The 23,951-nt window shown below is 35.9% G+C and overlaps 2 protein-coding genes across 3 annotated transcripts in view; one reads left to right on the top strand and one right to left on the bottom strand.

The window, feature by feature from the left end:
• The window catches only part of CENPP (centromere protein P), a 136,322-nt gene that overhangs the window by 87,225 nt on the left and 25,146 nt on the right, over positions 1–23,951 (bottom strand). The window lies entirely within an intron of this gene.
• On the top strand, positions 6,769–15,918 carry OMD (osteomodulin). 2 transcript variants are annotated; one of them, XM_065074508.1, is made up of 3 exons: positions 6,769–7,089; positions 11,663–12,618; positions 13,535–15,918. In XM_065074508.1, exons 2-3 carry the CDS (start codon positions 11,685–11,687, stop codon positions 13,852–13,854), a joined length of 1,254 nt encoding a protein of 417 aa, XP_064930580.1. In that variant the 5' UTR covers positions 6,769–7,089; positions 11,663–11,684; the 3' UTR covers positions 13,855–15,918. The 2 variants fall into 2 exon arrangements, with proteins under 2 accessions (XP_064930580.1, XP_005508935.1); XM_005508878.3 differs by lacking the exon at positions 6,769–7,089 and adding an exon at positions 8,337–8,636.

Here is a 23,951-nt window from a genome sequence, read left to right as displayed (position 1 = left end):
TCATTTAGAGGTTACCCTCCTGTAGATTATTTCCAATATTTTCTATTTCCTCAAATACTAGATTTCACAGGGCAAATAAGAACTTTTATTTAGCTCCATTTATAAAATGACTAACACAGAAAAAGATAGTCAACAATCTTTCAGAAATACAGAAGCAGTAAGTACAGTACAACACTGTAATACTTTGCCTCATATTCACTAACTGTATAATACTGTCCTGTAGTAGCAACCAGTAGAATATTCATGCAGTATGATAATCAGAGTACTTTTAGAAGCTACGTTCCATGCAAACATCTACCTAAATTGGTTAGAAAAGTTAATGGATTTATGTTCTACTTGTCAAATTATGTTCCTGTACAGTGGCCTGTAAATCTGGCACGGTTGATACGAAGTCTCTTGTGATGCTATGCAGAATAAACCATACTTCAAACCTCCAACTATCACACTCAGACCCCATAAGGCACTTTTTTAAGCAACATGGCAAGAGATTCCCTATTTGTCATGCCAGGATCACAATCAGCAGTTACCTACACAAGATAGCAATAAACTTTTCAGAACACAGAACAGAGTAAGACAGTATCATGTCAATAGGCCACTATATTTTCTCCTTGAGACCATGAACTAGGTGAAATCTGTAGGAAATTATGCATTGGTACTATAATCCCTTGGTATTTTGGCTCTTACTGAAAAAAAATTACAAAAGGTCTTCCTGGAACAATTAATATTGGTGTTCAAAGCTAAATAAAGTGCATTTAGATTAACTTTCTAAAAGTCAAACCCACAATCTTTTATTTCAGTAAAGTACAAACTAAGTCTGATCTAAGACAAATCTTCAACATTCTTCTAACAGATAGAAGAAAAAAAGTAGTTACTTTTCATAAAAACCTTGTTATATTATTTATGATAAAGCCATAAATAACGTGGACATTAAAAAAAAAAAGGTTTCTTACCATACTAACTACAAATCTTTGAGATGTTTTCTTTGAGCATGTTCCATTGGAGGACACATAGTAAGGCAATATATCCTTACTCCTGTTTCAGGATGGCTTTGCCTCAGCAGTACCTGTGCATTACAGATGCAGACTGCTGCTGCTTGTGCTTTGCGCTTAGAACAGAAAGAGTAACGCATGCTTCCTACTTTAACAGTTCCCTCCCAAAATCATAATGCACAGCAACCTGAGAAGAGAGAAAAATGTGGGCATGGAAAACACATCTGTTAGATGCGTAACTGCTTTATAAAGTAACTTTTCTGTCTTTCTGAAGAGTACCTTCCCACTCAAACATTCCATTGTGTGTAAACCTAGTATCTAGTTCACCCATCAGTGGTTCTAAACCATTGCACCAGTCATCTTTCTGTGACTGCATTCCTAACACACAGACTTATCTAGAAGTTTCAGCAATTAGCCCGGTTTTTGGCAAAGAAGTGAATGAGTTTTGGACGGCCATCTTGCAGTCCTATAGAATATTAACATTCTTAAAGACAGCTACTACAACTGGCTCAGTTCTGGTAGAGTTCCACCTAACCACTCAAAGCACTGGTTTCACACCATCGCTCTAAGACTCAGATTTTTTTTTTTTTTTTTTTTTTTTTTTTTTTTTTTTAAAGAAATCATTATGCATGTTCATATTTTGGCTACAAATAGTTGCAGGCACTACCTCCACTCTCAAGAAGTGGCAGGACAAGGCAAGAGCTGGGTGTCAGACACAAGACATAAGGCAACAAGGACACCTGCTTGATTCCCATGGAAGATCTATAACTAATGCCCATATTGTCTCATCCTCCCTGCTAACCTGAATGCTGATTTAGGCGTGAACCATGTTCAAGTCCTCACCAGAAGCATCCATGAGGCCTTTAAAGAATCTCAGAATAGCTAATGATAACAGAAACAGAATAGTCCCTGTCACAGTGACTGGATAAAATAACTATGAGACCCTGTCTCAACTCTGCCAAGAAGTAGCTGTGACTCACCAGTTATTCCAACAGTAGAGAAACACTTGTATATGATTACTTGCCATAAATTTTATATGTCAGGCAGAATACTGGTGCAGGGACAAGTATCCCTCCCAAAACAGCATTAATATTATTTAAAGAAAATCCAAACAAAATTGAGATTAAAATGGAGAGTAACTGAAGGGAATAAAGGGTATAGAGATTATATCTTTCCTTACAAGAGGATATGTGAGGGTACGGATGAATGACCTATAATAATACTTGGTGTTTCCATTAAAGTTTCCAAGTCACAAATTCTGACTGAAAAAAAACATACTGCAGGCAATAAACGTAATGATGTCTGTGATACCAGCATTGCAAGGTCTTGTGCTAAAATGAGAGGGTTTATTCTTTAGAAGAAAGAAAAATAATAAAAAGTAAAAAGCAGTTTTAAGGATTATCTCTAGTTTCCAGACTACTGCAGAGAGCTGAAAGGCTGCTTGGCAAAATCCCCTGTACCACAAGGCAGGACAGTTGTAAATATCTACTGCTCTGGAAATATGCAAACAAACACATCTACCAAGAAAAGAAACACATTCTGTAGTCCTTGTAAAAACAAGTAAGGACCTCCATTCTTACACACACTCAAAAGAGTAAATGGGAAGCACTTTCCATCACGTACGAGGGGAAAATTTCTGCTAAGGCAGAACATTTTCCTATGCACGATCATTCAGGAATTCTCTGGCAGATGACTTAAGACAACTACTCCTTATCCTTGTCTGAAAGTGTCTAAAGAAAAAAAAAAAGCAGCTTTTTTTTTGGCTATAAACATACTATTTGCAGATTGCATACAATCTGAAGTTGTAGGAACATTTTCTAGTTAACAAAAATACTTGAGGTCCATAGCATAGAATGAAAAAAGTAAGGTAATTAATAAGGTATTAATATGAATTACTTAGGGTAGGGTAGAGTCCACATTACTTCTTTAGGCATCGATCAGCTTAGGGCACTGAAGTTAGCAGTTCTGTATGAGATAAATGAGTCAAATTTTGGAATAGACTCAAGGAATGAAGTCAGTTAAACTAGATGCTAAGATTACTTTTTTAAGACACAAGGGTGATAGCTGAACTGCTACAGAACTCAAAGATACACTAGGGGTTTTTTTAATGGTAGTCATAAAAGGAGTGTCACTTTTACACTATGTCAAATAAATAACAGTGAATATACTATCAGAGAAGCACTAAGGACAAGTACAAAGGGTACTACTCTATTTGGACTTAGCAGGCTGGTTTGGTACTGCTTAAGGATCTCTGCACTCTATGTTCAGCTCTATCACCTTTCTCACTTTCCTCCACTACAAAACACTGTATGTTCTTTTAGTTTTATTTACAATGGTTATTACTTTTGTTTATTAATGAGTGCAAGACACCCGTCATACGCTATGATCATCTATATAATTTTATATCAGACACAAAACAGGCAGAATAAAGGCTATGTTAAAGTTAAAGGTCCAATTGCTAATGCTGCTTCAAGGAAATTAATATCCCTGCAGTAAACAGTTGCAAAACCAGGCAGACATTCCCATTTCATATTGGTGTAACCACAGATAGAAAATCTCCAGTTAAGGAGGCAATATCCCAGAACTCCATGTGCGAGGAAAATATAGCCCAAAGTCATCTATCTTAGAACAAAGTAGGCTGTATAAAAGTATAAAGCCAAATACATTTGCTAAACAAACTATTCAATTACTAAAAATATTAGTGTCAGCTGACAACAGACATTGCTACTTAGATGAATATGAACTTGTTTTATTATGCCAGTATCAGTTGCTTATGATAACTTGTTATTGTGGTAGTAGAAACATTCTACAATGAGGGCTATTTAAACACTTCTGCTGTAGAAAGTAAAATCCACATATCGAAAAAAGTAACCTCCCCAATATAGTACTACAACCTTCTAAGGTCTCTAACACAGCAATACATTCAGAAAAAGAAATTACAACCCTCCTATTAGTCTTTCCAAGTCAATTCTCCATTACTGTAAATTGATATTGATAGCAAAAAACCTCACATCCACCCTTCCATTTAAAAAGAATCAGTATGGCAAATTTGAACATGCCAGGAGGTAAGATACTTAGCTTTGCCTTATGAAGCAAAACAAATTGCAGTATAAATTGTTCATTGTACAGGTTCATCCAGATGTTTAACCAATCATCTAATAAGACTAGGGCTTCCTAATGTATTACTTACAAATGCATATATGCTTCTAGTGAATTCTGCTCTAAAAATTCCATGTATTATTGCTTATTAATAGTAGAAGTTACTCCACAGTTGCCCATTATATGTGGGATTATATTAATTCCAACATTGCAAGGTCAGTGAGATCTTAGTCTTTCTCAGTCATCTGTTCTATACTAGGATCAGTGTTTGAGATCCAAAAGTAGTTGCATTTGTTAACTAGTAACACGCTTCAAAGGTGTGGGGTTTTGGGAAAAGAAAACTAAAGCATGCTGTTTAAAAATACAAACTAAGAAAAATACAGAAATACAGAAAAAGCAGAATGTGAGAAAAATTCAACAATTCAATATGTTAAGGAATGCTTAGGAAGGAGGGAGAACAAAAAGAGACAGGATGTTATTCAACTCAGAATCAGCAAATCCACATAAGTGGAGGAAGTGGAGAAGATACAGAGAAAAAAAAATCCTTCCTATCCCACAGCATGGATGAGAGGAAAAGATATGTTTATATTTCAGAATTATAATAAGTACCAAATGAACCCAGCACAGGGCTGAGAATACCCACTAAATTATACTGTTTTCTAGTAAAAATATAGGATAACTCTTGTTTTTTTAATTTTCTTAGGACTGCATGGTCACCTGAAAACCACATTCTTGAAATGCAGCCATAAAACCTACAGAAAAAAAAAATCTTTTAATTTCCTCTTTAAATCCATGTTTGTAGCATGCCTACTCAATTTATAACAGACTGCCTTTAACTGGAGGAGACAACGAAGAAAGTTCTGCTTACCATTTAGTCAATACATGCAAAATCTACAGTCTAGCAAATCTTAGGAATTATTTTTCAAATACACTTTTTGTAAACTCAACTGTTTTCAGTTGCTCAACATATTCTTCCTAGTAGTTTCTAGCAAAACAAAGCAACACATAACAAACAGGCTGCGTAAGATGAGGGTTGCCAGAGCGCCGATCTTGTGATACCACCTACTAAACAGGAAACAAGTAGAGACCACACAGCAGGGTTCAGGTCAGAGGCAATGGTAAGCCCCACACATGGCATGGCACTGTCTTCCTTTTTTTAAACAGATGGGTCTTGTCTCAGCTCTGCAAGATTTTTGATATGATCTGATGGCCCCTTTTCCACAACCTTTAAAAATGCATATTCACAAAGGGACTCCACTGAAGAGCAGAATAACAACAAGTCTGTAAGAGCTGCTATTAACTGAGTGCTCAGGGCTCTGGCTGGGCTGGAAGCTCCGCCCGATCAAGCAATTCAGCATCTTGATTTGCTGAGAGCTCTGCACTTCAGTATCTGAATTTTCAGATTTTGATGGCACAGGATAAATAAATCCAGCAGTCACTACAGTCTTGATCACCGGTTACTTTTGTTGATGGAAAGCACAAATAAGATGACACAGAAGAGCCATAAGGGCTGCAGTGGGTGTGCTGGCAGTGTTTGTGGACTGCCAGTTAAGACCAAGAAATTTGGACGCAAAGAGGTTTATGTCTGCATTTTCTGTGCCTACAGTCTGAGCCTGAAGTGCAGCCCAGTCTAGATGATATATGCCTATGGCTCTGTCTTACTTCTGAAAGCCACAGGCTCTATGGGGAACTAAATTACAACTTTCAAGCTTTTTATATTTGATCATGCATTCTCTTTTCTACTGTGCAATCACTTAGAGTAACAAACTAACATCACCAATTCTTATCTAAAACACAGATTTCCTTCAAAGTTGTCAACTGAGGATTTTAGAAATTTGAGCTTGAGGCTTTTCTTCAGACATCTGGTAACAGGGCCAGACTTAAGCTGAAGAACATTCTAATTCTAGTGACAACATGCATCCAAGACAGTTCTCAGTTCTAATTTACACAGCTTAGTTTCATTTGAATTCCTTTAATCCTCTGTGAACAATAAGCACATTTTTTTTTCTCCTTTTTCTAGGTTTCATATAGACCATTAAAAGTTTTGGAGTGGGGGGAAGAAACCCAGAGAAAACCAAGAATCTCTTATAGTAAAATGGTGAATACAGGGAAAAGGCCAAGCAGTATAATTTATTGCTTCTTATATCAGGGGCAGTCCCACTCACCTCAGTTAACCACGGGTTATCTTCTCTACTCATTCTATAAATATTTTGGCTAAAATTTGGAAATATATACATATATATATATTTTTTTAAGTTTATTGTTACTTGGCTAGCTAAACAAACCTAAAATCACAACTTGTTAGAACAATCTCCTTTCATAAGCCTTCAGTTCAGAACCAAAGTTGTAAAAGTTAACAAGTCTCCTAAGTTGAATACAGTTCATGGAGGTGGTAAAATTTCATACATTTTAACTTACAAAAAGGATGCATCCAAGTTTAGCTTCAGAAAAGAAAACAGCTTCAACCCTGACTTCTGGCTTCATACACATCTTGCATACAACTGCATAAATAAAATTATGAAAAAATTTACAAATTCAACAAGTCCTTCGGAATAATGTTTTTTTAAAAACTGAAAACCAAAACATGTGGAAAACTTAGAAAGATTTGTCACAGCCCTTGAAAAAAGAAGTATTGCACGAATGATGTTAAATTTAATCCTCTCATTATCCCCCTTGTAAGGAAATTCCTGCCACAACTTAAACCAAAACTAAGAGAAGATGAAACCACACAACTTGGCCAAGATCACAAAGTATAGACTTGTTTATACCCAAGACAGCTCAAACAACAGAAAAAGAACTGAATCTTAATATATCCTATGGCTGGATCTGCACCATCTTCTGCAGCTAAATACAATTTAACCCAAGAGCTTCACTACAATTTTTCAAAAGAACAGGCTCTGCCACCATGGATTTTTAAATGCACCATGAGATTTTAGGTCTCCAGAGAGCTTAAGAGGATTTGGGACACAATCTCTAGTTGAAAACAACAGAAAAATAACAGGTATGAAATGAAAATTCTTATTTGGTCCAATTTTTATCTTTAGAGAAAATATTGTTATTTTTTGCATAAGCTTTATTTAGAACTGGTAATAGAATAGCACTTTCAAAAATTTGCACTGTTCCTTGTCTTGTGCTTAAAAACCCCCAACTTTGTAGCAGCAAATAACATTTTATTAACTTCCATGTTGTTTAGCATTATTTGGGTTTAGTAGTACAGATACACAACTATTTATAGCACTGCCAATAAAGGATTGTGTAGTTTTAATTTTATTCTTTCAACCTTTCCCTTGTATTCTGTATTCTCTACATAAATGCAACTGCTTTATTTTAGTTCCAGCATTGCCAACTCTTATAATATTATTTTTGCTCATGACTTCTGGTGCTTTTCTTTATGCCTCAAGTGTTAGAATCATGCATGATTTATTGTCTTAAACAATGTTCTTGTCCTCAACACCACAGAGGAAACTTGAAAAGTTCAACTAAATCATCAGCTTCTGGAAGACAAAAAAGACGTAAAACTTACTATTGCATTTTTTTCTCAAATATAATACTTCAAAGGCACTTAATGGCTTTTTAAGAACCAGATTCTGCCTTATGAATAGATTTTGAAATAATGTCATTCTTTTACTAAACCAAAAGCATAATTAAGTGTTTTTGATAAATCATACAATTAATCCAGAAATGTCTTACTCCAACAAAAATTGTCCTTTTTCTCAATTTTTTGCAAATGTCACAGTTGAGTACCACGTAGAATAGAAGCAGATAATCGTGCCTTTTTTTTCTCCCTCTTAAATGCTATGAAAAATATTTTTCATCAGTAAAATGGTTTAGATCACACGTCATACTTGTCTTTTTCATAGGAAGATTTATGCTCTTTCTATACAACCTAGCAAGAACGTGTTGGAAACTTACTGTGAATCCTGAACTATAACTTTAAACCATCATCATACCAGCAGTACTGTAGAGCACCACTACTCTGCAGGAAGAAAATCAGAGATATGGATTGTAGAGGGCAACAAGTATAACATGAAAGATGCTCATAGAGCTTTTCTACAGCACATGCTTTCCCTCAATCTTGATAAACTTTTTTTTTTTTCTGTTTCTTAACTCTGTCCTCGAGAAAACAAATCCTTTGTGTAACTGAATCATCATAGTTGAAACCACACCATGAACTAACGACCTCTGAAATATTTTTTGAAGTCTTACTCTCTCAATTTTTTTTAAATGGGAACTGGTAACAATGAGAGTGTCTTGCAAATAAATTTGAAATGATTTTAACAAAAGGAGCAATTGCTCCACAGACACATGACACAGCATCTACAGTAACTGATGATGTGGCACAAAACCTTTTTTTTTTTCCACTGGCAAATCAGAAAAGGGGCTAAGGCTATTATTTTGCTTTGCCTTCCCACAAGGCTCCTCTCGCCACAAAATATGGCTTAGAGAGATCTTTTGTTCCTCCAGCTGGGTTAGGCTATTTCTCAGATGATTTCACCAGCACAATAACTTGCTGCCCTCTACAACTTGAGCTTCACAGACTTCCAAAGAGTAAGTTTTCTTGGTAAACAGGAATAAAATGAACTGATTGTGTTATTTTTGCAGTTAGGGGTGATTCATGCATGTTATATAATTTTGGCTTTTAGCTAGTAAACTGCTTACAAATACAGTTACTAAGCTTTGAGTTTATTATGGACGGTAGAGAATCATGCTTTAAGACCTTCTATTTTCTTTCAACCTTGTAAGTGTGCAGTTTATCATATCGTGTGCAGATGACTTGTTTCCCCCATTATCGAGATTCACCTGATGTGATTCTTTGTTTTAAAGCTAGTTAAGTTCTTAGAAATATTTCATGATGAAGTTTTAGTATCTCAGTGCTCTGAGACATGACCTGCAAGCCTGGCAGGACAGTTATTATTCCACCAAAAGTGCACTCAACTACAGCCTAGGTAAAAAAAAAAAATCCCCCCCAATACCAGCTCCTCCCTCTCTCTCTCTCCCCATAAAACCAGGGAGATACTTTGGTACCTATTACTTCTCCTTCCATCTGAAGCGATGATAGTTCTCATTGTCTACATGGCAAGTGGATCGATTGCATGAAGGCCTAATTAAGCTTTTCTTAATCTGAGCAGGACTTTGCTGAGTTGTTGCTCCTGATTTCTAAGGACTATTGTGGCATCGAGAACCAAAATTGTTAACTGGAAATTTTGTGACACATACTGGAAGTGTTGAGAGAATTCAATCAGAAGGTGAAGCTAAAGTTCTAGACTGAAACTGAGAGGGAGTAAGAAGAATCAGAAGAACACCAAGAATATTAAATAGGCATGGGGGACAGATTGTGTAAGGATCTGTTCACACAAAAAGAACCAAGTCATGGGATTTAGAGAAAGAATTTATAAAAGCAGACACCACCAGGTCTGACTAAAAGTTAGAAATATGGTAATAAGGTATTGTCTTAATATACACTGCCTGAAATCTGAAATAAATTCATTCCTCTTGAAACACAATATTTGAAAGTGTCTGCAAAGTTAATCAGAATTATACAATGTTTGTAATGCAAGACTGCTCTCCGCATAGGCATATTTCTGCTATTTCCTTAGATTAGCTCAGACATCTGATGATGCTGTAGGGATATGGAGACCCTGGCTTTGCAGAGGACCTACCTACAATGAGTTTCGTAACAACTGGCTCTATTCAAACCCATTTTAAAGATTCGAAGTTAGAAATGTAAATTACCACAAATTGTTTCACCCAGCCATCGTCACACACACAGGTGTGTGTAAAACAGAAAGATTACCAGGATTAATTAAATTCCATTATTTTGTTACTGCTTTTTTCCTTAGGATTCTCTCTCATTCAATTTGTAGAATACATCATGCGCTATGCATCAACCACCACTATGAAACACTGGAAATTAGCATTTGTGAGTCTTATCTTCTTTGTTACTGATTGTGCCATGTAAAAAAAAATACAATAAAATAAAATAAAATTAAGAGCATCAAGAAAACAAGGAAGAGAGTCTCCTGGTTAAGAAAAATGAATGTCACTATAAAAACACCTGAGAATATCAGCATTCCTCTGCCTTAAGGTTACCACACTATACTGAGTGAAGTCCCTTAAATTTTTTCATGATTTATGTGCTTTGACCTGCAATGTTATGTGTTGACTCATCTGTTGTTTAAGTTGAACAGCTTGACATGATTCACAACTCTAATTCTGCCAAATCATAGGGTTGCTCTGACTGCATAAAGTGCTTCAAAATGTTAGTCTGGCTTTGAGCATCAGAAATTTGACATGCAAAATTATATTTGTTTTTCACAGCATCAGTATTTCACCTCAGAAGGGTACTTTGAAGGCAAATTAGTTCATGTCAATAAAGAACATGTAATTACAGAAGCATAAGAAGACTATAAATAAACCTTTTAACAAAGAAGATTTTGCATGATGTGCAGTACACAATGGGTGAATTGCGTTTGATTTAATTAAATGATGGAAATAGAAAAATTAAATTTTTATCATCATCAATGCATTATACTAAGCAGTGTTTTGCAGAAAATAACAGAAAAACAACATAAAGGTCATAGAACAATTGGCAATGCCATGCAAATGTCTATTTTACATAAAATACAATTTTTCAAAGTAATCTATTCCACTCTTCTATTTAAAGAAACAATCCTGCAATTCCCTTGCCTTAGTTAAGAATATATATTTTTAACAAAAATAACTTCGTTTAGAAAAAGGGCAAACAGACACAAGCATGGCTTGGATGCTTGGTGAGACTAACCAATTTCTTCACAAGTAGCGTAGTACAACACTAGCTTGCTGGAATTCCTCCCTTGAAGGTTTTCAAGGCTCACCCAAAGTCCAGGCTGATCTAATCTAGAGATGGAACCACTTGGAGCAGCAGGCTGGAGCACACAGTCACCAAAGACCCTTCCAAGCAACACTTCATTGAGTCTGTGACACTGACCATGCACCATTTGTGTGGTGCAAGTTCATAGTATGAATAACTAATACATTTGAAAAAGAAGTTTTGTCTTGACAGAGTTTAATAAGGCTATATATGTGTTTCCAAAGGTCTGAGGAAGAAACATTGCTCAGGAATTCCATCTGCACCTATTTAAAACTGACTTGTAAGGCTGATGCTTAACCAATTACACTGAAAAGAACGTAACACCTCAAATATCTGATACAAACAACACACTGTACCACTTTATATAAAAAGTCCTTTTGCAACTTCTCTGTAATAAATTAAAACCAGAGAGGAATGAAGACTGGGATTTTTTTCTAATCCCAACTGTTAGAGTCTCCTTCAGTAACAGGTACAGCACACGTAGAAAGCTGTTCCTTGTCTTAGGTCAGAGAAGAAAACTTCCATTTACTTGAAGGATGTTGTATTTGTTTATGGCTGTTTTCCTGAAGATACAGATTAAAACCTGGTTTTGCTAATGTCACTGACAGTGTTGCCAAAATGCGTTATTCTACTTACTTTATTTTATATTAGTCCTTCTTAAAACAGAAGCTTTTATGTGATTTACTTTATGATTAGTAAGCTTATCTTTCCTTCTCATCACCAGGATCCAAGATACAGATCTAAATATGGCGATCCTGAGCCAGTTATCAATCATTCACCTCCTCTGGGCTGCTATGGTCTTTTGTCAGTATGAAGACTATGATTTTGAGGACGAATATGATCAGGAGCCAGATCATCAACGTCCATATTATTTTAATCCAAATCCACAAGCTGAAGCTCCCCGCTTTCCTTTCCCAGTTGAGTGCGCCAGAGAATGCTTCTGTCCACCAGCTTTTCCATTATCAATGTACTGTGATCATCGTAACCTTAAGACAATACCAAATATCCCTGCTCACGTCCAACAGCTTTATCTGCAAAACAATTATATTGAAGCTGTGCCTGCAGGACCATTCACTAATGTCACCTTTTTAAGAGAAATTAACCTGAGTCACAACAAAATTAAATCTCATATGATTGACCATGGTGTTTTTGCCAAATTTTCAAACTTAGTGCAACTTTATTTACAACATAATGAATTAGAAGAATTTCCATTCCCACTCCCCAGCTCTCTAGAGAGACTCCTCCTTGGTTTCAATAAGATTTCTCAGTTATCTGGAAACGCATTGGAAGGATTACCTAACATAACCATGCTCGACCTTTGCAATAACTTTCTTGACGACTCAGTGCTCAAAGGAAAACCCTTTTCAAACTTGAAAAATTTAATGCAGCTCAACTTGTGCAACAACAAATTGCAGACTATGCCGCCTGATCTACCATCATCACTTATGTATCTCTCTCTTGAAAATAACTCAATTTCTTATATTCCAGAAAGCTATTTCCACAGACTTCCAAAAATCATTGCTCTAAGAATGTCCCACAATAACCTGCAGAACATTCCACGCAACACCTTTAACCTGCCTAACCTACTAGAACTTAATCTTGGACACAACAAATTGAAGCAAGTATTCTATATTCCAAGAAGCTTGCAGCATTTGTATATTGAAGACAACGACCTTGAAAGTATGTTGATGCCTGTAAGCCTTTACAAGAAAGAAATTCAGTGGATTGGATTTTGATGTTGGTTGTGGGAGGGGGGCGAGTTTGGCATATTTTCCATCCAGAGTTATGCACTTTTAACCTACATCAAAACTACCAGAAACATCTCTTTTGTTGTGTCTTTGTTTTTGACCTGATACCTTACAGCTTCTCAGGTCATATATAACCCAAGCAGAGAATCCAAATGTGCATGTTGTTCAAGAGGTGCTCTGATGCCCTTCCCTGCAGAGAGGGGAGCTTGAGCTTTTACATTAGTGTTCTGACCTACCCAGTGAATGTGGCACTGACCCGGAGTTCACACCCACTGCCACTGCTCCCGAGCAAAAGCAGCCACGTAGCTTTTGATCAGCTTACAGTGCAGGAAGATCATCATCCCATATCCTTTAAGATGCAGTGTAAACATCCTTGGTTAGTTAAGACCACAGAATGGTGAAATTAGAAAGGATTTTATCCTTGCATCTTACCCATAGTTTGCAATTTTCTGTAAAAGTTTACATCAGTTTTTCATATAACCAGCTAAAACATTTTTGTAACTTGCTTCTGATTATGCACTTTAAAACATACAGAGAAAAGGAATTATGAAAATATTTTATTAACATAGGAATTACAAATTGTAGTGGTTGCCATATTAATTTTCTTTGGCTACCTTGTACTTTGTTAAGTACCTTGTACTTAACCTTTAGTTAACCTTGTACTTTGCAAACCCCTAAATTGTTATCACTGCCATATATAAAACTGATTTAAAACAAAAGGAAGGTTTATATTAATATTGTGCACTGCAAAAATATTTTCTGTTTTAAAACATAAGTTTCACTTTTGCAATAGGTCTTTAATATAATGATTTTCTGTATTTTAATTAATATTTTTCTCTCTCTTACAGTCATAAATGTTACTTTGATGTGTCCATCTTTTGACCCACTGAACATCAACCAATTAACCTATATACGAGTGGACCAAAATAAGCTTACAAATCCAATAAGCACATATGCATTCTTTTGCTTCCCTCACATTCGAACCATTTATTATGGTGAACAAAATGCTAGTGTCAACAAGTCAACTCAGCTAAGAATACCAGTGTTTCGACGATTTTTGACACCAGAAGAATTCGATGAAGCAGAAGACGATCATGAAACACTCGATCGTGAAACTGAAGAAGATCATGAAGGAGAAGACAACTACTTTCATCCTTACTTTCAGTGAAGTGATACTTGTTAATGAGCATATATGGAAACTTTTCCGTAGTTGTGGGGTATGCATATCCATTTTAGAACAGCTGCATAGTTTGGGATATTTAAGATACATCTATAATGTGGAGATAGGATTTTAGTATATAGGTAAATGTCCTATTATTAACGTAGTAAAAATAGAATACTAGGAGCAAAGAGCAATCACCTAGGCATTACAGCAGCCTGATATATAACCTGGGTGGGCAGCCTAAGCTGAAGAAAACTGACAAAAAAGCTACGTTCTAAAGTGATCCAACTTACAAAATTACTAAAATACAAATCAATGCCATGCTCAATAGGAACGAGTGGATCAGACCAAACACCTGTCCAGGTGTACATCTACTACTCACAGCAGTAGACAATAGACACACTAGAGAAAAGATTAAGAGGGTAAGATAATAATACTTCCATAAGGTTCCTCCAGATGTTTCTTCTTTCAATACATAATTGGACAAGAAAATCACAAAGTCTGGGTTTCAATCTGCCTCACATTATGTTTGCAGTGTCCTGCAAAGGTATATATAATATTTACTTCTCAGCTTGTACTCCAACTACCACAACTCTTTCAAAGGAGATTTTAACTGATTAGTAATACAGGCAATAAATAATCTTTTGTCAAAGGTTTCAGGACGTAGGGAAGAGGATTTGCATTAATACAACTAAACCATTAGTATTTACATTTTAGCTATGCTTTAGTCCATATTCTTCTAGAAGGCAGCTAAAAATGTAATATTTTATTAGCATTGTTCATGAAGTAGAACAGGTACAAACAGTAGCATTCCAGGTTTTTTAAATTATTAGTTTAGTCTGTTCCTCTGCATTGCTAATACAAATTAGCTATATTCTGATTCAAAGTATAACAAAAATAGCTTTAAGTAATCTGAAAAAAGTACTATATACTATTAAGGTACTTATGTACCTTATATACACATAGACTTAAATATAAATATCTATAACTTTATAGTTTTATTGATATAAACATGCAGAATATTAACTTTAGGGAACCTTTGTAAGTTTTCATCTATTTCAGATTTTAAGTATAAGTGAATAGTGCAGAAAATGCAAATCTAAATTAAAACAGGCTTTTTTTGAAAGGCTTTCTCAGCTTTAAGAACATTATTCAAATATGGTACGAGCATTATATCTTTTATCAATCTTTCTACTTTTTAAAAAAAAAACATTTATGAAGCAAATCTTAGCTTCAAAGTGGAATTCAAAATATTGACTTTGTAGGAACTAGTTACACATTTCTTAAAATTTAAATATAAGTCAAACTGATAATTATTGAAAACTTTAGAGCTGTCTTATTACACTAAATTTACTCAGATGGAACATGAGGACTGTATTACAGGCAGGACCACCATAACTCACTTTTTATTCAATTAATATTATCATATCTCATCTGTGATAAATACTATATTATTATTTAAAAAGATTTTACGGTGGTCAGGGAGCTAAAGACTTGCTAGCCTTGTGTCTGTATTAGGGAAACAAGAAGTTTAATAAAGTACAGAATTAACAGATATCTAGATAAACTCCATTTCCCCTGGTAATATTTGGCACAGCTTCTGTAAAAGCCACAATGTTTCTACCTTGCACATCTCTTGGAGTTCTCTGAAGGAATCGTGAATGACGTGGAAGAGGAAGATTCTGGTCCAAACAGCCTACAAAAGTTTCTTAAAGGTCTCTAAGAAAATTAAGCGGCCATAGATTAAGCACAGGTGACAGCACAGACAAAATCAAATCAAAGAAATAGCATGAGAATAAACAGTCGGATCTTGGTGTGGTGGGAAGCCACTGGTGGCAGTTTTGCAAAGGGCCTGTGCTAGAACTTACTCAATTTAATATACTTGCAAAAGCTAGACAAATAGCGAGAAAATAACACAGATTGCAAAGCGCCAATGAAGAATGACTGCAAAAGGATCTCAGGATGCTAAAGAAGCCAATGAAATTCAATATTATTAAATGAAAAGTGATATCCATGGAAAATATTGTATCAGCTTCACAGAAAAACTAATAAAACATGACCTCACCACCACCACTCCAGAACAAGACTCAGAAATATCAATAGGTGGTTCAATGAAAACACTGGCTTAGTACCCAGTAGCAGCAAAAAGGAAACTCAATTCCGTGGCTCACCCAGCCATTAAACATGCTATTGGTTTCTCAGCCCTTCACGTAGCTGCCATAATTACAAATGCTATAATTAGAAAAGGATCTAAGAAATGTAATAAAGTCACTGTATGTAAGGAATGGCTTCTATATAAGCAATACTGCATAGGCTAGAACGTCCCAATTCAGAAAAGAGGTGGCTAACCCACAAAATCAGGAGTTGCGTAGACAGAAGGGGCCTGGGGATCAACTGCTCTAGTGAAAGAGCAAGGAGCCATCAAATTACACAACTGTGTATCTGGTACAAACCAAACAAAAGTTTGTAAGCAATGAGGAGTCAGCTCATTAAACTGCAGGCCTGAGAACACAGTGGATTCAGCAGCAACTTTATACCTTTTTTCCAAGGGAAGACTGGATAAGTAATTGTATTTCTTGGAAGAGATCCATTACAGGCTGTTAAACAGACAAAGCACAGTAGGTACGAAAGTGCTGAGCTGAAAACAGCTGGAAAAAGGAAGAATATTTGGAGTCAGGATGAGATGAGAAACATAGATGCTTGTCCTATTCTTAGTCTTCCCAAAGCAAGTGCTTACGGACATTGCTGGAGACAGGGTCTTGTACGTTCACCTTTATTTTGAATTCCACACCCAGTTCTATGTTCTCACTATCCGTGATGTGGTAACATGCTGGTGTTGCTCCTCACTACTAGTATATGCTTATTGCCTTTAGCTGAATTTTAAACTTCTTTTCAAGCACTACCAACTACAGGTATATGCTAAAGCAGACTCTAGCTCATTAAATTCAGGAACAGCATGTCTGCAGTGCCCCATGGCAGACAAACACCCTGACTGATTCAGGTGCACAAAGCAGCCTACCTATGTATATGTGGAGCTCTGTATAACCCAAATTATTGCACTACAAAACCACATGGGTTTTGGTATCAAAACATATTTTCTTCATGTTTGCTCTAAGATTTATGTTCAGAATATTATGCAGTCTCTTTAAGCAGGAAAGAGATTAATAAACTAGGAACTAATCATGTAACAGCAAAATCTTACAAGTGTCAAACAACTTGATTAATTATTTACAGTAGAGTCGGTATATACAGAAACAAAGCCTGATCTAATTTACAACTCTGTGTCTGCATTAGCAATTAAGGTGAAGCACAAGGGTGGATCAGTAGAGGAAAACACTTGTGATGAGGCCATGAGACCCATTCTGGTGTTTGAGGGAGAGGAGTTTTACTTCAGACAAGCTCTGGCCACTAATTAAAACCCATTTAGCAGCTGCAGCACATCAGGTGCACCCCTGAACACAGACATCTCCTGGTTTGTTACATACTTCAAAGAGCACTGTGATGTGAATCATAGTGCAGTAAGTTGGGGTTATCGCCAGATTAATTTCAAAAATGTACTCCTGACTCTAATTAAAACACCAACAAACAGAAACACAGCAACTGAGAAAAATGAAATCTCAGTTCTGCTTTTGGCTTTGTCCAAAGTATTCTGCAAAACCATGTTTTCTAAGTCTTATCTGTGTAAATGAGGATGGAACCTTCTTGAAATCCAAGCTAAATACTCTCAGCATCATCCAGAGTCTATAATAATGAACCAGGTTGTATTAGTGCACTGTAGAACATTTTGATACCCATGTAAACCTATAGGGGAAAAGCCTCGCAGATTTCTGGAAAACATTCAGTTATGTCTAAACTTTAATCCATAAAATTAAATCCCTCAAAACTACAACAAAACTGACAAACACAATTTTTCACAAAACAGTAAAATAGTACAAGAGGTTAATGTAAAAATCAAAGAAAGAGAAATAACAGTAGTTTAATCCATCTGTCTGTATTTCTTCCTTCGGCCTTGAAGCAATAGGAATGTACTTGGTCTTTTTCCATTTTTTGTTATTGATGACATTTAATACTTTTAAGGCTTACTTTTTTGAGATATTTACTGCAGTATTCTGATAATGGATTCTGATACATGGATTAGGAAAGCAACTCCTTTATAGAAAACAGATGGTTTACATTTCAAGTTTTGACTTTTTTTAACGTATTCACATTCCACAATTACAATATGAATCTACTTCCTCCTTTGTTTCCCAACGTGATCATCGCAAGCAATAAACATAGGAATTTCCTATGTGAAAAAAAAACACAGAAGGAAAACATACTATTCTTTTACAAAAAAATCCTATACTCTAAAGGAGATTTTGCAATCATTTTCCAATAATATTGCAAGAGTATGAACTTTTCAGTTATAAACCAAACTGTGTAAGCACTATTGGAAGTTATGGAACTCCACAAATATATGCATTTATCATAATGTTTTTAAACATTTTATCCAAAATTTACATTTCTAACAACCTAATTTAAAAGGAAAATAAATAATACCTTAATCTGATAATTCATTGCATAAACTCATCATCTACAGAGTGGAAAAAAGTAAATCAACCATCTCCTATTATAAAGCACAACACAAGGAAAAAAAAAAAAAAAAAGACAAATATGAAGATTAGCCATAGATACAGAGAGAAAAGTAGATTCCTAGAATAACATAAGCAACAGTTGACAGGAACATAGAAGTAAAACACATATAAGCCAAAGGAGTCTTGGAGCCCTGACTCTAGTGTCCCTGTAGACATACTCATGGCTCTCAACAAACACTGTTATCATTATAAAGAAGTAATGTCAGTTCAGGAAGGAATTCTAAGAAACTTTAATAAATTGAAGTAAGGTTGGCTTTTGATTCAGGATATAACTGGTGATATAGAGACAAAGTTCAAGAGAACATACGTTCAGTGGAGAGGTCTGGGTTAACAGCAGACAGTACTATTACTCTAGTTGCCATTTGTATTTGTTAACTGCAGCTTGGTTTCTGTTTACTATTGTGTATGATTTTTAAAATGTGCTTTTTTCATTTGTAACACAATAACTGGTACAAGGAGTCCGTTTCTTTTCCAGAAATGCAAGGAATAAAGGTAACATCTTCAGCTTTAAAAAATTCTGATTATCAATCAGAAACACATGGAAGGATGTTCATACATTCACTAGGTCATTTTTCAGCTGTCTCTATTTTGCAGCTGGTGGCCCTAACAGTGACCCGAACTTAATCTAATTCACTGAGCCTTGGAAATAGTTGCAGCTTTTCATAAAAATACTGGAGGTGTTTATGCATAACTATTTCATCTCCAGTACTTTTCCAGTCATACTGAATCTTAATCTTCTACAATCTCTCTGTAAGACTTAATGACCATTTATTTTACATTTAATACTACCTCCAAATGCTCCTCCATCCCTCAAGGATGCTGAATTGGAATCTACTTTGCTTAACATTATACAACTCTTCCGTGTATCACCTTCAGTCCAATTTCTGCGCATTGCTCAAGAACAAACCAGGAGGCTGCTTCCTCCCTTTGGGCTACTCTTGCTTTTTGTTCCCAGAATGAATTGAGCCCCAGCAGATGCACAGACATTAAACTGCCTACAAACTATTTTTACACTCCTGCATCAGGATCTCAACAAAAAGCAGATGGGGATGCAGGTGTCACAGAGAGGTCCCATATCACACGTACATGCAACAGTACCCATTAAAGAGACAAAAATAATTTCAGAAGGTAAAACTTGTCAGGCCACCCAAAGAGTCAAGCAGAACAGGCCTGCATTTTACAAATAGAAAATTATGTAAAGAACAATCCAGAATACTGAAATTATTTTAGGTTAAAAAGAAGATAATAAAAAGACAAAAAGTAAGTTCACTTTTAACACCACTTCAATGCCATTGTCCTCTTTAACACTAAATGTACATTTCACTGCTTGCAGATTATTTTGTACATGTTATCAGGCTGGTTCAATAACTACCTTTTATTCTTTAAAACCTTTTCTATTATAATGATTTCAATCCAGAGCAGCTGAACAACATTTAAAGTGTTTAACCACACATTATACAAAAGATATGCTAAGGAATACTGAACGTTATCTTCCACATGGAGGAAAAAAAAAAAAAATCACATAAAAATAAAATTCAGTATTGTGTCTAGGACTATAAACAACCAGAAATCTTTAAAAGCTTTCCTAATTTGTCCCCAATCTTGTTCTGTCACAGACATGTTTCTGCCCAAGGACACCAACTTTTGAATGTCCTGTCTAAGTGATTCCCAGTGTTCACCAGGCATCAGCAAGCTAAGCAACAATCCATACTGCTCTCTTCCAAGAACACTTAAAAACAAGAAACCCCAGAAACTACAGAACTTGCCAATATCGTCCTTTAGAGACTATAATACAAGATGAAAGCCAAGGTCTTTAAGCAGCTGCAAAAACACACTTTCTTTACCTAAATATAGTACAAACCTGAGTATTTAAAAACAACAAAAAAAATCTCAGCTTCGGTTTATTTCATAAGGAATACTTTCATAGCAACCTCACAGCACTCTCCCTAGTGCTGCCTCATCGCCCATGCTCCACAGATAAAGCCTTTTTGCTTGTTTGTTTGTTTTTAATCATTGCGTTTTTCTTCTTCCTAGTGCCCTGCCAACCAACAGCCTTACCGAAAGGAAAGCAAAGGCCACCCCCTCTGGTAGTCTGGCTCTTTTCAGGTCAATCAGTTCTTCAGTGCCTTGCAGGGGTTTACCAGGAATGAGACATAAGTGCCTCACACCGAATTATCAGCACTCGTACTAAATTACTAAGGATTAAGTGAAAAGTGCTAACCACCAACATGGTGAAAAGGTAATTAACATGCTGGCACCTATGGGAACTGTTTTTTGCTGAAACCCACTGAAAATAAAGAGAATTGCCCATCCGTTTAAATTGGTTTCATTTTTTCTAGCAATAAACAATGGATACCAACAGCTCATGGCAGCTTTTGCAGTATGTCCCTGAATTATTAGGTTTTAAGCAAAACTTTGGTTTATTTTCTGAGCTGTCTTTTGAGTGTTAGTGGAAAGGTGAGAACAGAAATGAACTAGTCATACTAAAGCTCTGAGCAGGCCAGAAGATGAGGCCACTTTGAGTACAAGATAAATAGACTGAGCTGAACATCAGCCAGTTCAAATAATTCACAAAACCTGCTCATCTGCCTGCAAAACAAAATCTTTCCTCAGTTCCCCTAGGATAGTTTCAGCTTGATTTTTCACTTTACCTGCTCTTGACATATAAACAGTACTAATTACTATATTCCCAATGCTGAAGAGGATTTAATCAGCAACATGTATAGCTCGTAGAGTTACCTTAGTTTTCATCTTGCTCTCCCATACCTTTCCTACCTCTACTATCCATACCCATCCAACTTCTCTCCTTTTCTCTCCTAAAAGCCTTTTATTCTTCATTGTCTAATTTGATAGAAGGCAACATTGGGGAACAAATTTTTCAGCTACTGTGTACACAACCCTTTTCGCCCAAAGCAAAGTTTTTCTGAGAGCAGAATCCAGAGAGCAAGTGTCCCTTGCTAGACTGACCTGGATTTCCTCCACTACCAGTAAAGAAGTGTTATACTTATTTACACCTTCAGCTACATTTTATATACTTACAAAGTTGTCAGGAAATTACTGCCATTCAAATTTAAGCCAGGATTCCATTTCGACACATTTAGTAAAATAACAATTTTGAATGCTTAACATTTCAGATTAAAGTATTTTATGGAGAAATCAGGCAGTAAAAACAAAACATCATAGATAACAAAAAAAGGGACACCTGACAAATTCAAAATCATACCATAAGCACATTATCAAGGCCCTCTGCAAAAACTGGAGCTCAATTAATTAACAACAGAGCTCAGTTAGGTTGTCAGAAAAGAAACCACCTTCTAAGACAGAGTAACTTGAGTCCAAGAAACAGACACCTGTATATCAAACATCCGAGCACTAACAACTAACCCTCTGCTGTGAATACTTCCTGCTGCCTTCACGAATGCCAATGCACATGGACCACATTTTTCATCTCCAATGATTCAGATATTGTGGTTCTTTCAAGTTACTTTGAACAAGAATAAAGCAGCACTGTTGCTGAAAGAAGCAATTCTATTCTTGTTTATTTGCAGCTATTTGTGCCATCCCCTTCCTTGTGCTGATATGAGCATCTCTTACATGTTCAGATAAAAGCAGTTTTTATCTGAAATTATTCGTTGCTACTTTTTTTTTTCTTCCTGATCTTCCTGACACAAGGGATGACAAGCAGATGAAATATGGGACAGGACTACTACTTTATTTGGCACCGATAGCTTAAAGTGAGAGTAAAACTATGCCGTAAGGTAAACCTTGATGACATCATGCCAAAGTAATTACTTAACATACCACTTTTCAAAGGTATTTGTAACTGTTCATGAGTTTCTTAAAAGTGCTTGGATAACAATGAGTACATACATTACACAATGTTTTTGTGGTCAGCATACCACTGAAACCTTGTGACCCTGATGAACACAGACTTTTGAAAATGGTTTCTGCGGAAGCTGTTACTAAAGTCTTCTAACACTACAGAGCCTCTTCTTTTGCAGAAGAGCTTTCTTGCATGAAGGCAAATTTTCAAGGCCTTATTTATCTAGCAACTTTCCCCCATTCTAAAAAATCATCATATATAAGGAAAAAACTAAGCTATTCCCAAGATATCCCATACACATAGCTGTGAAATCTAGGATTTCAGTACTTAAAAAAAAAAAATTAACATAAAAATATAACAAATATGTTTAATACTTTATATCATGCTTTCTGCTTCAACACTTAATACTTATCCCTTCAAGCTTTTATCTTTTGATTATATTCAAACATTGGAGAAACTTGGATGCCTCAGAGACAGACGAAATCTCAGCTGGGGGGTGGTGGGTGCATGTACAAAGCAGAGCTGCTGTCCTTCTGAAATGTGCATGGAACCTTGAGGGATGGTTAAGATGGTATTGACACTGCAACTTTTTTGTCCCTTCCTCAGCAAATCCACCCTTTTCCATCACATACAAAATTTCCAACTGAAAGTTCCTGTGTCCTACAGCAGAAATCGCCTTACCAACCGTGCCACTTGAAAATTGTTGCTGTTCCTATTGTTCCAGCAGAACAGCAACCAGCAATTCAGAGTCCCGCTTCCATGATTGAGACTCTGCCCTTTACATTTCAGCTATATATTTACAGCAAAATCATTATCCTAGAGCAAGCTCCAAGTCCAGACTATGGCATTGCTTAATTTGCATACGAGTTAAATTAAAACCTTTTTTTTTAATCCTAGTGAGTTCAGAAAGTGGTACTGATTAGAAACTGGAAAAAAGTTGGAGAGCAAATGGCTGTAGCCACTCTCCAGTTTGCAGATTTACTACAGACATCTGTTTTTTAAACAAAGCAGCACTTGCAAGAAAACAACCAAACAGGTAATGAAAATGAAAGAGAAATGTAAGTCTGACTATAATCCCAATAGATTTTATTGCCACATACTTTTTAAATACTCAAAAAAGCTACTTTGTAAACTTTCAAGTTGGTCATCTGGCTCCCATTTGTGCTGACTGCCAAAAATACATAATAAGGAAAAGGATGGGGGAGGAAGAAATGCATCAGATATCCAGAAAACTGCTGCTTGTAGTTCAGATGGAAATTCTACACCTGGACAGTGTTTACTAAGTTACCTATAGAACCAACACAGAACTTTATTGAAAAATTGGTTTCACAATTTAATGAAGCATTTAGACATTAATTACTTGTCTGAAAAATCTCAACACATACACACACAATTCTGAAAAAGAACTCTTCAGACTGAAAAGTTTCCATTTCATAGTTAGGTGAAACTTCCCTAAACATATACAACTTGTAATGAAACATTTTATTACTCATAAAATGTGACTAATATGGTATACGTATGTTTTGGCTCTACCTCCATCTCAGTCAGAAAGCAGCTGCTTTGTCTCTCAGCTAAACCATTAAACAAAATGGATAACATATGCCTTATTATAGACCTCTAGTTTGCACAATTATTGTTTGATTTAC

The sequence above is a fragment of the Columba livia genome, chromosome 10 (assembly GCF_036013475.1).
Source record: "Columba livia isolate bColLiv1 breed racing homer chromosome 10, bColLiv1.pat.W.v2, whole genome shotgun sequence".
NCBI classification, from domain to species: domain Eukaryota; kingdom Metazoa; phylum Chordata; class Aves; order Columbiformes; family Columbidae; genus Columba; species Columba livia.
This window is presented reverse-complemented; position numbering and strand designations above follow the sequence as displayed.

Bases quoted from the DNA above. Each gene is read 5' to 3' on its own strand.
- OMD (XM_065074508.1), top strand. From the start codon at position 11,685: ATGGCGATCCTGAGCCAGTTATCAATCATTCACCTCCTCTGGGCTGCT. The intron at 12,619-13,534 runs GTATGTTGATGC...TCTCTCTTACAG, and splicing joins TGAAGACAACGACCTTGAAA to TCATAAATGTTACTTTGATG.